The 14917-nt window shown below is 44.4% G+C and overlaps 1 protein-coding gene across 4 annotated transcripts; it reads left to right on the top strand.

The window, feature by feature from the left end:
- The first annotated feature begins 149 nt into the window (after positions 1-149).
- LOC103902181 (pancreatic alpha-amylase) lies at positions 150-10324 on the top strand. Of its 4 annotated transcripts, none has more exons than XM_019473112.1 (11): positions 150-715; positions 2304-2519; positions 4083-4229; positions 4570-4767; positions 6130-6360; positions 7265-7398; positions 7486-7608; positions 7721-7820; positions 8032-8153; positions 8263-8388; positions 9582-10324. In XM_019473112.1, exons 2-11 carry the CDS (start codon positions 2352-2354, stop codon positions 9769-9771), a joined length of 1539 nt encoding a protein of 512 aa, XP_019328657.1. In that variant the 5' UTR covers positions 150-715; positions 2304-2351; the 3' UTR covers positions 9772-10324. The 4 variants fall into 4 exon arrangements, with proteins under 4 accessions (XP_019328657.1, XP_009281469.1, XP_009281470.1 ...); XM_009283195.1 differs by lacking the exon at positions 150-715 and adding an exon at positions 3036-3230 and having other exon boundaries at positions 2463-2519; XM_009283194.2 differs by lacking the exon at positions 150-715 and having other exon boundaries at positions 2303-2519.
- Positions 10325-14917: the final 4593 nt, after the last annotated feature.

Raw genomic sequence — 14917 nt, 5'->3', positions numbered from 1 at the left:
AACGTGCAGCCGCTGAGGGAAGCCCCGCGGGGAGCGACGGGGGGTTCACGCGGAAGCTGCTTTGCTGTAACGGCCTTTTATCTGCGGCTTCAGCAGGCCCGCGTCGGACCGCTCGCACGTTTAAACGTCGTTGCGAGTGTTTCGGAGACAGCGGCCGAGTTTCTTCCGCAGGCTTTGACCCAGCAGAAGACGAGCTGACCCGAGCTCTCAGGTCGTCCGGGGCAGCGATAGCGTTCTTCAGAAACGCGTTCTTTGAACTGCCGTCGGTCGCGCGCTCTTTCCTTCCGTAGAGGGATACAGGCCTCTTTCAAAAGCATTTTGAAGCGACAGCCTCCGGAGTGCGTTGGGGATTTCAACGTCTCCGTTCTCTTACCATCGCTTGTACGGAAGCCGGAGCGGCCGTAAACCTGTTTCAAAGGAATGAAAAACTACGTTCAGTCGCCTCTTCAAGCACTAGGCCTTGGAGCTGGTTGGGTCAAAATACATTATTCTTACTGCTTTGTGTAGTTTACTGCTTTGTGCGCTTACCGCTGTAAGTAAGAATTGTCAGTCTGATAAATGGCTTCTCTCACCAGAGAAGCTCGAAGTTTCTTAGCTCGTTTTCTGTTAATGTATGTCCTTCCTGTCGGGGCAAAGAACCATTCTTTCATGGAAATGGAAGCACGCAGAACAACTTCTTACGGCTGAAATCTATCTGTATGCTGAAGATCTTCAAGTAAATAATTTCATTAAAATTATTTTGTTCACGAGCAGAAAACCAAGCCAAATTTACCAAATGATTCCGTCTAAATAACCCCGGCTGCCTGAAGTACAGTGACAGCTGGTAGCAACAGGCTCTGGAAGGCGGGTTCTGCGCTTTATAAACGGGCATATTTTGTGCTTGCGTTTGCTCCAAGGAGTGCAGCTCCACTGACTGAGAGCTGCGGATCGTCCTTTCCTTGAAATACAAATGAGGGTCCTGTGGTAGAAATCTCGTAAGATTTTGTATCAACTTTTGTTTGGGCACCTGTACCATAGCAGGTTGGGGTTTTCAGCAGGGCATTCCCAAATGTGTACTGAATCAGGAAAGGGTGCGGGTTTCTTTCGTGTAGCAAACCTGAAGGCCCTCGTGTTCATGTTTAAACCTTCACTGAAGTGTTTGGTGTCCCCTGTGACAGCACCTGGGAATCACCCGATTCCCTCTTTGCCCTGCGTTGCTTCTGTGTTAAGATAGCTTTGTAAAAAGGATACTTGGAGGAAAGGAATGACATTCTCTGTTTCGTTATTTAAGGGAAGTAGTAGTTCAGCCTTTTTGCAGAAGATCTTGTAGGAATTCCTTGTGTCTCAGACTCTCTAAATCAACTTCTAAACACGAAGAGTGCAAAATGAGATCGTAAATTGTGTAATGTAAATCTTGATAGTCGTTTGACTTCTGGTTTGTTATAAGTTGCTTTAGATGAGAAAAAGGAGAGGCGATTTTAATAGGCTTGTCATCTGTGTTCGTACATAAGTAAATGCCAATATGATATGAATTGGGAAGTACAGTTCTTAGCCTAGCTTATCGGAAGGCGATGCAGCTGGTTTTCCTCCTCTGGAAAGCTCCTTCAGTGCATTTGCCGAACTCTGAACCTGGGCACTGAGAAAGGAGCCTTCTCGGTTACGGAGCTTGGCAGCGCTTCGAACCTCTGCATGCCATTGCGCTGCGTTCTCTGGGAGAAGAACATCTCCACGCGAGCTGTACAGGTGTACACAGATTAAACATTTCGCGTTTCTGGTTTTGAGTCAGCATAGCCACTTCTGTACCTGGGAGATCTTCCAAGATCAGGGCTGTTGTTTGAATGATGTCACGCGTACCACGAGCGACAGACTCGCGTATGTTAGACCTCCAAAATATCTGGGGTTTCGTGGCACATCGTGATAAGAAACGCGCTGCTTGGCTAAATGTGCACAAGTCATTGTAAAGCAGATTGGAAAGAAGATGCCTCTCAAGGATAAATAGGAATGTAAACTATTATACATGAAAATGAGAAATGAAATGTCCATTTCAGTCTGTATAAGTGCTCCTTTGCCTTTTGGGGTTGTTTTTGGCTTTACACTAATGAAAATACAACTTTTGCACACTAGGGAAAGCCTGTATTAGACAAGGTCTGAATTTTAACTTCAGAAAAACAAAGTTATCATTAGTATGGGGGGTTGATATAGCTTAGATAGAATCCAATTCTCAAACAAAATGACAATCAAGTAAAGTTAAGTAAATACGATGCCAGAGATGGGCATTTACTTTTAAAGGTGTGTTTTGTAACGTGTACTTTACCCTCTTGCAGGAACATAAATAGGCAGTAAGAAGAGCGCAACTGATCCCAGAGCACAGGATGGGTATCTCTTTTCTTCTGTTAATCGTAGGGTTTTGCTGGGCGCAGTACAACCCTCATACTCTCTCTGGGAGGACGTCTATTGTGCATCTCTTTGAATGGCGCTGGGCCGATATTGCTCTGGAGTGTGAACGCTATTTAGCTCCTAACGGATTTGGAGGAGTTCAGGTATGTCTGTTCTTATCAGTAGGCAGTAAAATTGCTACATAGATGATAATTTGTTTTTCAGAGAAAATGTTTAATTCACCAAAGGACAGGTACTGAGAAAGAAAAATAGAAATTGGTAATGGAAGTAGTAAATGCTGACAAATACATTCTTCAGCCGTCATCGTGTAAGCATGAATGTATTTCATCGCTCCAAAGTGCCTGTTTTGCGCGCTGTGCTATTACATTTAGATGAATTAGAATTGCGTATCACTGGCTAAATCTTTTTTTTTACTGCTGTGAAGAGTAACCGATGTTTATCTGCTTGATATTATTTAAATCAAGGGAAGCTCTTAAGAGCTAGATAAACGTAAAATGAAACTATGACTGAAAAAAGGGGCTCCCAAAGAGAATAGCTAAGTTCTGAAGGTTTTAAACAAAGAAACGTAAAAGGCTGCTAATTGCATTCACCCAAACGGGCAAGTTTCTCTCCATCAAGCCTAGTGTCAGAGTAAGCCATTAAGAGACCCTTCTTTGCAGGAACCTGGGGTGAGCAGGCAGAAGTGATCCGAACACAGGTTCTGGTGGAGGTGTGTCGATGCGCATCTGTTCCGTCTGAACAACAGACGTGTTCCTGTGGAACCAGTAGTGTCAGACGGCTGGGGTGGTACGGCTGGAGAGCAGTCACCTATTAAACTGTTCCAGTTTGTTTGTCGGATTGCTCAGGAAAAAATGGTGAGAGAAGGCTGCCTGTCTCTTTTAGCCCAGGAGTTTGCAAGTTGGCCTGAGTGAGAACTTGCCCATAATTTTCAAATAATACATCTTTTCTTTGCAACCTTCTTTCCAGGCACACAGGCCTGATTGATTTTAAGCTGATTTCTCAGACTGCGGTATACGCTTGGATGTCTTTTTAATCCATGCTCTGACGGGGTCTCAGAAAGAAAGCTTCTTTTAGGTGCAGGCTTGCTGAGCTGGTCACAAAGGTGTGGCAGCTAAGTAGGCTGCAGCCCAGGGATCTTCGTGGGAAATGGTGGGATCAGGGGGTTGTGCCCAGAGACTTGGAGGTAGCAGGAAAAGCTAGTTGCTTGAAAAGTATCCTGGGAAGAGTCTATAAAAGGAAGAGGTATAGCTTATCTGGAAGCTGTGACAAGTCTCATGTCAGGAACGCTTTTATCCAAAACATTACAAAAAAGGGCAGTCGGATCAATTTTAAGGGCAGGATGTTACGCCAGTTGTTCTGCAGCCAGATCCTTCCTGATTCTGGGCTATCTCTATTGACCTAGTCCTTCAGATTTCAGACCCTTCTTTTGATCTTTGAGGCCTGCATTCATGAAGCTAATTAGGACACTATGTCCATGGACATAATTTTTGTAGTATGTTTCTACCTGCTGAAGGTCCAGGCCTAAGTCTTTTATTTCCAGCCCACTACAGTGTAAGCAGAGGATACCGAGGATCTACGTGGGTTAGGTATTGTGAGCGTGAAAGGGACCCGATTTTCTATTTTTATGTTCTTTCTCTAACAATGCTGGGCAAACAAATAAACCATTGTCAGTATCCTGTTACCAAGAGACACCATCTTGTTCACAGATTTCACCTCCAAATGAAAATGTTATCATTACTGACCCCTGGCAACCGTGGTGGGAGAGATACCAGCCCGTCAGCTACAAGCTGTGCACACGATCCGGGAATGAAACTGAATTTAGAGATATGGTGACCAGGTGCAACAATGTTGGAGTACGTGCTTTGAAAACCTTCTGGTGTTAACCATGCAAGGATATAGACACCTGGTAATTTAGAAGGGAAGACGTGGTAGCACTGGAGTGAAGATGGTGTGCGGGGGTGATAGCGTTCTGTAAAAATTTTCCATCCCTTAAATGGGGGGGGGGCGGCGTTCTGCCTGTTGAGATGCATGTTGTATCACCGCTGCTATATGTTAATAAAAGAGAAATATTTTAAATAATTGCAAGCAAGCAGAAATAGGGGGATAGGGCAGGAGGTAACAAAGAGAGAACGTTAATTAGTCGTGCCGTGGGAAGTAGCTTTCTCAAATTGAAATGTGACTGCTATCCTCTAGGTACATATTTATGTGGATGCAGTAATCAACCATATGTGCGGAGCTAATGCTGGTGCTGGCAACCATGCTACTTGTGGAAGCTATTTCAATGCAAAGACTGAAGATTTTCCTGCTGTGCCATATTCTGGCTGGGACTTTAATGATGGTAAATGTAAATCTAGAAGTGGAGACATTGAGAATTATCATGATATATCTCAGGTAAACCTAGAACTATAAATATATTTATTCATGAACATCCGTTCCTGGCCTGGGGTTTCTTTGCTCCCCTTTACTGTCAGACATTTTTTTAAAAACAAAACAAAACAAAAACCCTCATGGGAAACCATCCAAGTTGATAAGACGTCAGCGTTGCTCTCAGGAACACCACTTCTTAGAGGGATAGCTCTGCTTGAGCCAACGGCTCAAATTCAGATTTAGACAAATGTGCTTAGGTACTTTTAAAGACAGTTTTAAAGCTCATAAAATCTATTTAGGGATTATCTTGTGTGGGGTTTTTATGTTTAAAAAAAAAAGGTAAGAGTTATTTTTTGCCCTTTATTGTAATTTGGAAGTTTTCTTTGGTCTCAATGTCAGGAGAGAGAGATTAGGATTTCATAAAGAAAAATAGTAATGCTAAAATCTTGAGACTCAACCTTCTGTTTAGAGATTTCTCTTCCTAAGAGTGAGTCTGTTCCTCTATATCAGATTACGAGGTCAGGACTTTAAAACTACCACAGAATGAAAAATTATTTTATAAATACCTGTCTGTCTTGAGTAATGTCTTATGCCTTTCAAAAGCATTTGATCTTTCCTGAATCTAAGTTGAGGGGAGAGGGGTTTTGGAGAAAGGGCAGAAGAAGGGGAGACTCTAACTGTCCCTGAATTCTTGAGCGGTTCTAAAGGAGCATCTTTATAGCCAATCCTTTAGTACAGTTTGCAACACAGGCTGATGCACCTTTCTCTCTCCAGGCAGATGTGCATAGCCATGGAAACCCATCGTAAGAGTTATTAAAAAAAGCATTTCAGTATATTCAGTGTATGTTTAAAGTATTCTTTTGATGAGAATCGATGCCCATCATTTTGTATTTACAGGAAACAAAGGCAAAAAGGGGACAAAAAACAAGAGTTTAATGTTTCGTAAGGCTACAATAACTCAAGATTTTTAAAAGACTTAGAAATACAATTTCTAGAAAACTTTCCTACATCAGAGAAGAAATGAGTGCATTTGAAATAGTAATGAATCTGTTCCTTAATACAATGGAGTATTACAAAATGATTTCTCATGTTTTTGCCCTATACTTGCATTAAAAAGCTGATTATAGATTTAATGGTTTGACTTTCTGTTATAATCCTTCAGCACCTACAGCTGTGTAAGCTGGGTGAATGCGGACTTCTTAATGCTCCTTTTGTGTAGATGACTGCCCCAGATAACTGTCCAAGGCAAAGACACGCATGGAGAACAATGGCTAGTGAAGGTTTTATTCTGGCATTGTGACGTAGATAATAGAATTCAAAATGTATGTAGAACGCTACATTTAGCTTATTAGGTGAAAAATGTTTCATTTCAGAATTTTTATATAGGTGCGAGACTGCCGCTTGGTTAGCCTTCTTGATCTGGCCCTGGAGAAGGACTACGTACGCTCAAAAGTTGCTGAGTACATGAACTACCTCATTGATATTGGCGTAGCAGGCTTCCGGATTGATGCTGCCAAGCATATGTGGCCTGGGGATCTGAAGGCGATTTTAGACAAGCTGAAAGATCTAAATACTAAATGGTTTTCTGCAGGAGCTAAACCTTTCATTTACCAGGAGGTAATCTTTATTTTTTTTAATTGTACTTCACAAACATATTTCTTGCAGGCACAGTTACAGACTCAGTCGCACACTGGAAGCGATGCTTTGCTTGAGCTGGGCCCAAGCAGCTTTCAGACTCTAGATCTATAGAAATTGTCATCGAGATTTAATAACCATAATTTACAAATATCTAATCTGCCCACGTATGGTCATTGACATGCACAATGCCCCAGTTGTTTTGGACCTTCTGGAAGTAGGTAACCTGGAAATTTTGCTTGAAATGAAATTTACTGCATCAAAGTTAGTGTAAAAATTCTGTTGGTTTAAAAAAGAGATTTCACTCCCTGAATTTTAAATTCTGGGTAATAAATTGCAACAGAAGATATGAATGGTGATTACGGTCTGAAACTTCGTTTTCCAATGGCATAACCACTGTTACTTGACATTCCGTGTTTGTGTTTTACGTTTGAATAACAAATCCTAACCAGACCTAAGAAGCAGGTAATTGTTGGCTTCATTCAGCAGAAGCTAAAGTTGCTAGACATGTTTTACTAAGTCAGTATGTTGCCTGCAAGGTCTAGGGCAAATAGTGAAACATTCTTTAGCTACAGAGTGAAATGAGGTTGCCCATGTGCTGGAAGCAGAGGCATTGGTGACTGGACTAAATATAAAGTTGCTACGGCCCAAGCCTTAATAATTAAGATTGTGATCAATCAGGGTAAGGAGATTTAGGATGGAGATGGAAAACAAGTTCGCAGCTAGGCTGAGATGAAGAAGATAGCTTTAAATACAATTTTGCAAGTAAGCCAAATAATATACTTAGCTTAAGTAGTGCCTCTTCCTTAAACCAATGTCTAGGGCAGCGCCTTTTACTTGTTTGGTTTTATAAGTAGAAAGGAATGCTCTATCTTTCCTCTACCAGGTAATTGACTTGGGCGGCGAGCCGATCAAAGGCAGTGACTACTTTGGAAATGGCCGAGTGACGGAATTCAAATACGGTGCAAAACTGGGGACAGTGATCCGCAAGTGGAACGGAGAAAAGATGGCCTACTTAAAGTAAGGATGGCGATGGTGCGACTTACCCGGGATACGCTGGATACGCCAGCTGGCAGGGTAGCTTCAAGTCTTTGTGGTTTTGGCTAGGAACTGGGGAGAAGGCTGGGGCTTTGTGCCTTCCGACAGAGCCCTGGTCTTTGTGGATAATCACGACAACCAGCGGGGTCACGGGGCCGGCGGAGCTTCCATTCTAACCTTCTGGGACCCCAGGTAAGGGATTGCTCTTGTCTGGGTGGTGCTTCTTCCTTTTGCTTGTTTGCCTGTCGGTTCCCTGGCACGGTTTGTCTTTCCACGTCTCATTACTTCTTTCTCTAACGAACAGGCTTTATAAAATGGCAGTTGGTTTCATGCTTGCTCATCCGTATGGGTTCACGCGTGTGATGTCAAGTTTTCGCTGGCCAAGGTCTTTTGTAAATGGACGGGTAAGCGTGTCATGCTGAAGATACATTCATGGTGAGTGAGGATCAGAGCAGGGCCGGAGAAGCAGTCTGGCGCATTTAAACGTGTTGAGTGATTTCTCTGTCCCGCGTTGGATCTAGCAGGTGGAGATTTGATGCTCCATCTGGCTTTTCTCTCCAGATAGGCTCTCTGCGTTTTCAGTAAGAAGTTTTAAACTTCTCTTTTTAATTGCAGGACGTCAACGACTGGATCGGACCACCGAGTAACTCGGATGGGTCAACAAAGCCTGTTACAATCAATGCAGACTCTACCTGTGGCGACGGCTGGGTTTGTGAACATCGCTGGCGTCAAATAAAGTAGGACCCTGTGGAGAAAAAAGAAGCAAAAGCAGTTGCTTTTGCTTCGTGTTCCTCGTGGCTTTAGAGCTCTTGCAGCCACCGTGACAGCCGTTCCTTGCCTTTCCAGGAACATGGTTATCTTCCGTAATGTGGTGGACGGTCAGCCTTTCTCCAGCTGGTGGGACAACGGCAGCAATCAAGTAGCTTTTGGCCGTGGTAATAAAGGCTTCATCGTTTTTAATAATGATGACTGGTAAGTAAGAGAGGAATAAACTACAATTCTTCTAGTTAGCAGAGAAAGCTTTTAAGGTGTTGCGAGCTCCAACAGAGCTTTGTAACAGACGCTTCCTCTGTCTCAGTTGTTGGCAGTTTAAACTTAGCATCCTCCACTCTCCCAGGAGCACTCTTCACTGTCCGAGGTTAGGCCTTGTACTGTGCTCTTGCTATTGCCCAGTTCCTGGAGTTGGCTGTATCACTGAAGAGCATGGTCAGCCAGCAATGTCCGAAATTACAGAAACGAGGGAACTTGGTGACTCGGGGATATGGTCCAAAAGTGACAGTTTTAAAAACTGTCTTGCAGTCTTGTATGCGAGAGGGACATGACTTGAGAGACTGGGAGTGTGTCAGATCTATAATAATTAGGAGTAGGTTGGGGTGAGGAGCAATTTGAAGGATGTAGTAGTTGAGTTCTCAGTCTTCCAGCCTACTGTGCAGTCCATAACAACAGTTCCTTTTGGACATCCTGCAAAGACTTGAGAAGAGTTTTATTAGGGCTGACAGTTCTTTAGGCTATTTTGGTATGTTGTTCTAGGGTACTGTGATGTCAGGAATACAATATCTGCGTGGAATCTGGCATTTCTCAAGTACCTTTAAGCTCCTTAAAAAACAGGTTACTAACAGAGACGTTTCTGAGAACTTGTGATGGGATAGTCTGAAAAAGCTAACTGGGGTTTGGTAGGGAAAATGAGAATTGCACTAGAGTGCAGTTTGAAGCTCTGGAGTTCAAGTCCTAAAGTTCCTGGAGAGTGAGAACACCCAAGCTTCCTGTCATTGCTGGGAAATACTTAAATCCTATTATATTAATTAATTTATTTACGTAATTATTTTTCTTCATTGTAAAGGAGCGTAATTCTGTGTGATTAGAACCAGATTCCTTTAAGTGCCCATAATGTAAAAGAGCTCACATGAAAAATTATTTAAACTGGTGTGTGTTGACCAGCCTTGTGACACCTGAGCACAGCATGAACCTTTGGTGTCTTTCTAGGCTCCTCACTCAGTAGCCCTAGAGTATTGTCATTTGGTGGGAGAATAGACTCTGGAGTGTCCAGAGAAGTGCTGCAGAACAACAACTCCAGAATTACCTAACACCTGAGAAGGTCTCTAACATGAGTTTCAAAGCATTTGAGAGTCCAAATAATCCTTACGGCATTTCAATATTTTCCAAAGGTCTTTGAATGTAACTCTGCAGACTGGTCTGCCTGCTGGCACTTACTGCGATGTCATTTCTGGGCAAAAGAAAGATGACTACTGTACCGCAGTTGAAGTTCATGTTGCTGCTGATGGCGTGGCTAATTTCCTGATTAGTAACGAGGATGAAGACCCATTCATTGCAATTCATGTTGACGCCAAATTGTAACCAGATCTGTGGTGCACGTGTTGTTTCTTCTCTTCTGTATTTTTGCTAACAGTGTACAAGGTGGTCTGATTCTCTTGGCTCTCCGGCACCGAATGAACCGTGATAGAGCAAAGTCCATTAGTTTATATTAATGAAATAGTGAGTAGCTGCTATATAGAGACAGGAGCTAGTGGTGCTAGCGCAGATCCGGAAGAGGCAGTATACGCCCGCTTGCCTTTGTAATTGCACTTTATTCAGTTAAAGTACTAATAAAAAATGAAAGGAGACAATTGAAATGACTTAATTTTAAATTGTGCTGCTCTGTGCATAAGTGGAAATGTAGTTCTCTTTATGGGGAAGCTGGACTAGGAATTAACAGCACGTCTGAAACTCAAGAGAAGACACCTTTGGGCTGAAACATGGCGCAATTCAAGTTGATGCCACGTTATAACTCAGTTGAAAATGCGTTTCTTCCATTGGTCCGTGCATTATTGTTTCCCCCACATGCGATTCCCTGGTATTCGAGCGTGAGTGATCCTCTGTGTCTAGTGAATAATAAATGGCAATCAAATTGAAGGGTAATGCTTTTTCCCTTAACGAATTGGATTGTGACTTTATCACGTCATCACTAGTGGCAATGCAGTGGTGGGTTTTAAGGCAGTGCAGCACTCCATTTCCCGCATCACAGAAACACGGGAGAAAATGGAATAAATAAAACCCCCAAACCAACACCTGGGTCAGTTAAAAGGCGGCATTCCCAAGGCCGATACGTACACGCACGTCTGTATCCCAGAGCAGCCGCGTTGCGGGCAGTCGGCGATGAGCGGTGCCTACACACAGAGTTTATCTGTTTGTGGCGACAAACCAAACCCGGGGTCTGGGTGGTCAGAGGACGTTGGGCCGCGCCAATCAATTATTCCAGCCTATGACATCAGTCAAGCCAGCGGGTTGCCTGGTTCACCGTCAGCTTGTGCCCGTGCCAATCAAAAGCGCCCATCTTCCGTCGTTAGCCCCAGCGGCTTGCCGCAAACTAGCGTTCGCTGTGGCGGTTCCAGAGGCGTCTGAGAAGCGAGCTGTATGTCCAAGCATCGCTCAGACCTCGTGCCAGTGGCTGAAGCGCAGCACATTCTTGTCTCTGTGGTGCGTTAGGCTTGCTTATTCTGTCATATCTCGGAGAATTACGCAGAGGGAGCAGAGATTTGGCGGCTCTCCCAATGTCATTGTCAGTCGTGAGAAAATGCCGGGGTAAATGTGAGAGCGCAGCCCTTGCGCTAAATCAGAACGTCTGCTTGGCCAAAAGTACTCGTTGCGACCCAGTCTGGAGGGGCAAATGGGAGAGGAACGCTGGGATTTATTATTGTTGAGGTCAAGGTGTGCTTTCACGGGCTGTTTCCCTTCTGTGGCGGGGGAGAGCGCGGGTGTTGGGGGTGGATATTGGCTCTCGCTGTGCCCACGGCTCGGCGTGTCTGGCAAGGCAGTCATGGCGCGGGAGGAAGGGGCCGGGTAGCGTCCCTGGCCCGGCGGCTGGACCCACCGTCTGTCTCCCTTGCTCGCTGTGGCCAGCAGCGCCTTGCTGAGGGCAGGGCTGGCAAAGCGCAGCCCCTGGGTCTGCTCACTGGAGCGGTGTCAAAGGTTGGGAGACCCGTGTGGCAGGGGATGTTAAGAGCCATTGCAAACCTGTCGCTTGCCCCCGGGGGTCGGGTCAGGGAGCCCTCCTGCCCCTTTGAAACAGGCTGGCTTCACTTGTTTGTGCAAACTGGGGTGGCAAAGGGATGTCTTTCACATCCATGTTGTGCTAGAACGTCCCTGAAGTTAATTTTCAGGAAAGCTGGTTTAAAAGCATGACATCTCGTGTAGTGCGTGATAGTGGCAGTGTCCTGGCAGCTGAAAATTTACAATCAAGATGATGAATACTTCTCTGCTGTGGAAACTGGCATGATTTTTTAGGTCCTACAGCTATGACAGCTTAATCTTTTCTTGTACTGGCTCTTTCTCCGCTTCTCTGAAACCACTGTTTGCCACCCTTCCCGGCATTTGCGGTGGACTTGCTATGGCAGATACCACTGAAGTTTGAGAACCGTTTCTTTCCTGAGAGGAGGACAGTCTCAACTTTGTAGCACGTTATGATACTCACCTGTTTGGTGAGTAGCAATAAATGTGGACATGTTCTTTTTTTTTAAAGATGATAATTCAAGTCTGATATCTCTAACTGAGCATCTTTAAGACTGTCATCTCCCTTTGTCTTTTACGTTGGTTTTAATAACCGGTCTGGGAATGGTTGAATGCTGCATTTAATATACAAGCACACTTACCCGCCTTTTCATAGCCTTCAAGCCATTGTTATGACAGAGCCCAACAATATTGATTATTCATTTGGTCAAGCTAAATAGCAGCGAGGCGGATGATTGCATGGTGATTGCTCTGACTGTGTCAGCGTCCAATGCTCTCTGACCAGCTCCTTTTAGATATTCCATGTGTGGAGGAGGTGTAATGTTTAATATAAAATTTACTTATTTGAAGATAATTGACGCTAGATACTTTTTCTGACTTAGCAGAGCAATACAAAATATACTGATATCACAATACAAATGTAAGTTATGCTTAGCAAAATACAACAATTGCAATATACAGTTCAATCACAATGTCTCTGACCAGCTCCTTTTAGATATTCCATGTGTGGAGGAGGTGTAATGTTTAATATAAAATTTACTTATTTGAAGATAATTGACGCTAGATACTTTTTCTGACTTAGCAGAGCAATACAAAATATACTGATATCACAATACAAATGTAAGTTATGCTTAGCAAAATACAACAATTGCAATATACAGTTCAATCACAGTGTTGACGTGATCTCCATTACTGGTCTCTACAACACACTCACCATCAGGATGCTGGGCGTCCCCAGTCACTGGAAAGGAATATGTGGGTTGAAACCAGCTGACGCCCATTGCTATCTTTGAAAATCTTTTGTTAGTTGTTTAGTTTTTATAATCCCTGTTGTGCTGAGCCACGTGTACGCTCCTCCCCATGCTGGTCTGGCTAAACCAGGGCGACAGTCACACTCTTTTATTTAACTCGGGGATAAACAGTTAGGCTACCAGCTGATGCACTCAACTGACAGAGCTGTTTATCTAAAATAAAGGCCACCCTCCAGCCCTCCTTGTGTTGAGATAACGTCAGCATTCTTTGCGACACCTGCGGACAGTTACAGCCTGCATTATTCCCTGAGCTTCCTGGGCAAGTCACTCTTGCCTGCCTCCTCCGAGCCTTCTTCCTTTGGCAGGGTTTATTGGTCCGTCACCTGCTGGTAGGTCTTGCGTAGGCATTGCCACTGCAGCGGTGCATTGGGGAAACGCTGCCGTTGCAGCGCGGTATCGATTGTGCATTCGATTGACAGAGCTGTGCTATGACCACGTAGGGACATATAAGAGCAGGCCTGCTTTTTTAGGTTTGCGGTGTAAAAGCTTGCAAACAAAAGGGTCTCATTTCAATGTCTAGAACCCACATCCTCCAGGTCTTCACAACCACGTTTCCAATGATACCGGGGGATCAAATGGATTAAAACACGGGATTTCAAAACAAAGCCAAACCCCTCCAATGTCTCGTCTGCCCAAAGCTTCAACTCCCCTAAAACTCCCCTGAAAATCAGAGCCAATTTGTCAGGCACCTGACGTTTTTACCGTACCAAAAGTGATGCTGTGTTTGAAACTGCACATTAAATACTTTCTACTTGGGGTAGTACTTCAGAAAGACTGATAAATCGTCGGTGCTGGATGACCACCTTTTCTCCTGCCCTCATGCATTTCCTCAGCATGCTAAAATACTGCCGCGTGTTCAGCGTGAGCTGCTGAATAGCCTGTCACGTGAGGACTCCCGGTCCCCTTGCCGGTGGGTCGGCCGTCCGTTGCATCGGGCTATCGAGGATGGGTCCTTCCTCTCCTTGGCCGACAGCAGTGTATCTCAGTGGAAAACGCAGGTCATTGGAAACTGAATGGTACGCAGTGACGTGCCATCACGTCAATGGAACCCCACCGGGAATGGTGGTGTAAAAACCTCAGGCACATTTGGTTGCTCTCGGTATTACTGAGGAATGGGGGGGTCTGTGCTCACTGAATTGGTAATCACAAGGTGCAGTTATCTCACTGGTTCCTTGCTGTTAGCGAGTAGGCAAGGTCATTCGCAGTAATTTACTATTTCATTGTTGTAGTGGAAAAAGAGACCTTTGATAAGGTCGGTGATATGAAAATGAACAGGTGGGCAAATGGGACCTGCTTCTGCGTTTCGTCCTTGAAGACAAATTCTGGGAAAGAGAAGGATGCATGTGACACATTCAATGGCGTGGCTGGTTTCAGGAGAAACACGCTAGAGGCAGTTTGGGTACAAAGTACGCTGAGGTTTCTTTTCTCTTGGAGTGGATGTGCCATTTTGTGGACTTTTGGTTTTTCTCACAGATATTCATCAAATGTCAGGGATTTCCTGGTCTTCGTATTCTCTCAGAGTGTTGTTTTATCAGTTGCATGACTCGAGCTTATTCATGGAGCGTTATTGCTGGGACTTTGATCTTCCAAATCAGCTCCAAATGGAGACCTGAAATTATGTCGTGAGCAAAAGCCAGAAGGTTTTTTTGAAGGAGGAGATTGTAGGAAAAGCCAGAAGGGACTTGGGCAACAGCTCTGGCTTTCTAATGCAGTTTTATGTCAGGCAGCTAAAACTCATCTGCAGTATCACTTTACATCTGATTTTGGGTTGCCTTCCTTGACTCAGATGAATCATTGGTCATTTAAAGTGAGATGAAACCTTATGCAGAGTCTCTGCTGGAGAGGAAAACACTTGCAGCTCTGATCACTTTCAGTCAGGTAGAGCAACAGCTGCTCTGCACGACCGTGTGAAGAAAGCCCAACAGTTCCTAGCAGGGGTTGGGCAATGATGCTAGAAAAACTCCAGGCATGACAAGGGCTCAGTTTCTAGTTACCAGTGTGATTCACCTGGTGAAGACCCACGACGTGTTGTGTAATACATCTGTTACTGACCGAGAGTGGCTGATCAGCTCCCTTGGTTTGGGCTCGGGCTAATCCTGAGAGCTAGATGCCTCTGAATGCTGGCAAACACATTCATTCTCTTAGAGCTGTTAGATTTCCAGTTGTCTTTTAATCACCTCCCTTTC

Source organism: Aptenodytes forsteri, unplaced genomic scaffold (assembly GCF_000699145.1).
Source record: "Aptenodytes forsteri isolate BGI_AS27 unplaced genomic scaffold, ASM69914v1 Scaffold181, whole genome shotgun sequence".
NCBI lineage: Eukaryota > Metazoa > Chordata > Aves > Sphenisciformes > Spheniscidae > Aptenodytes > Aptenodytes forsteri.
Note: the sequence above shows the minus strand (reverse complement) of the source record. Positions and strands in the feature narration are given on the sequence as shown.

Bases quoted from the DNA above. Each gene is read 5' to 3' on its own strand.
- LOC103902181 (XM_019473112.1), top strand. From the start codon at position 2,352: ATGGGTATCTCTTTTCTTCTGTTAATCGTAGGGTTTTGCTGGGCGCAG. The intron at 4,230-4,569 runs GTACGTGCTTTG...GCTATCCTCTAG, and splicing joins CCAGGTGCAACAATGTTGGA to GTACATATTTATGTGGATGC. The intron at 7,609-7,720 runs GTAAGGGATTGC...TCTAACGAACAG, and splicing joins CTAACCTTCTGGGACCCCAG to GCTTTATAAAATGGCAGTTG.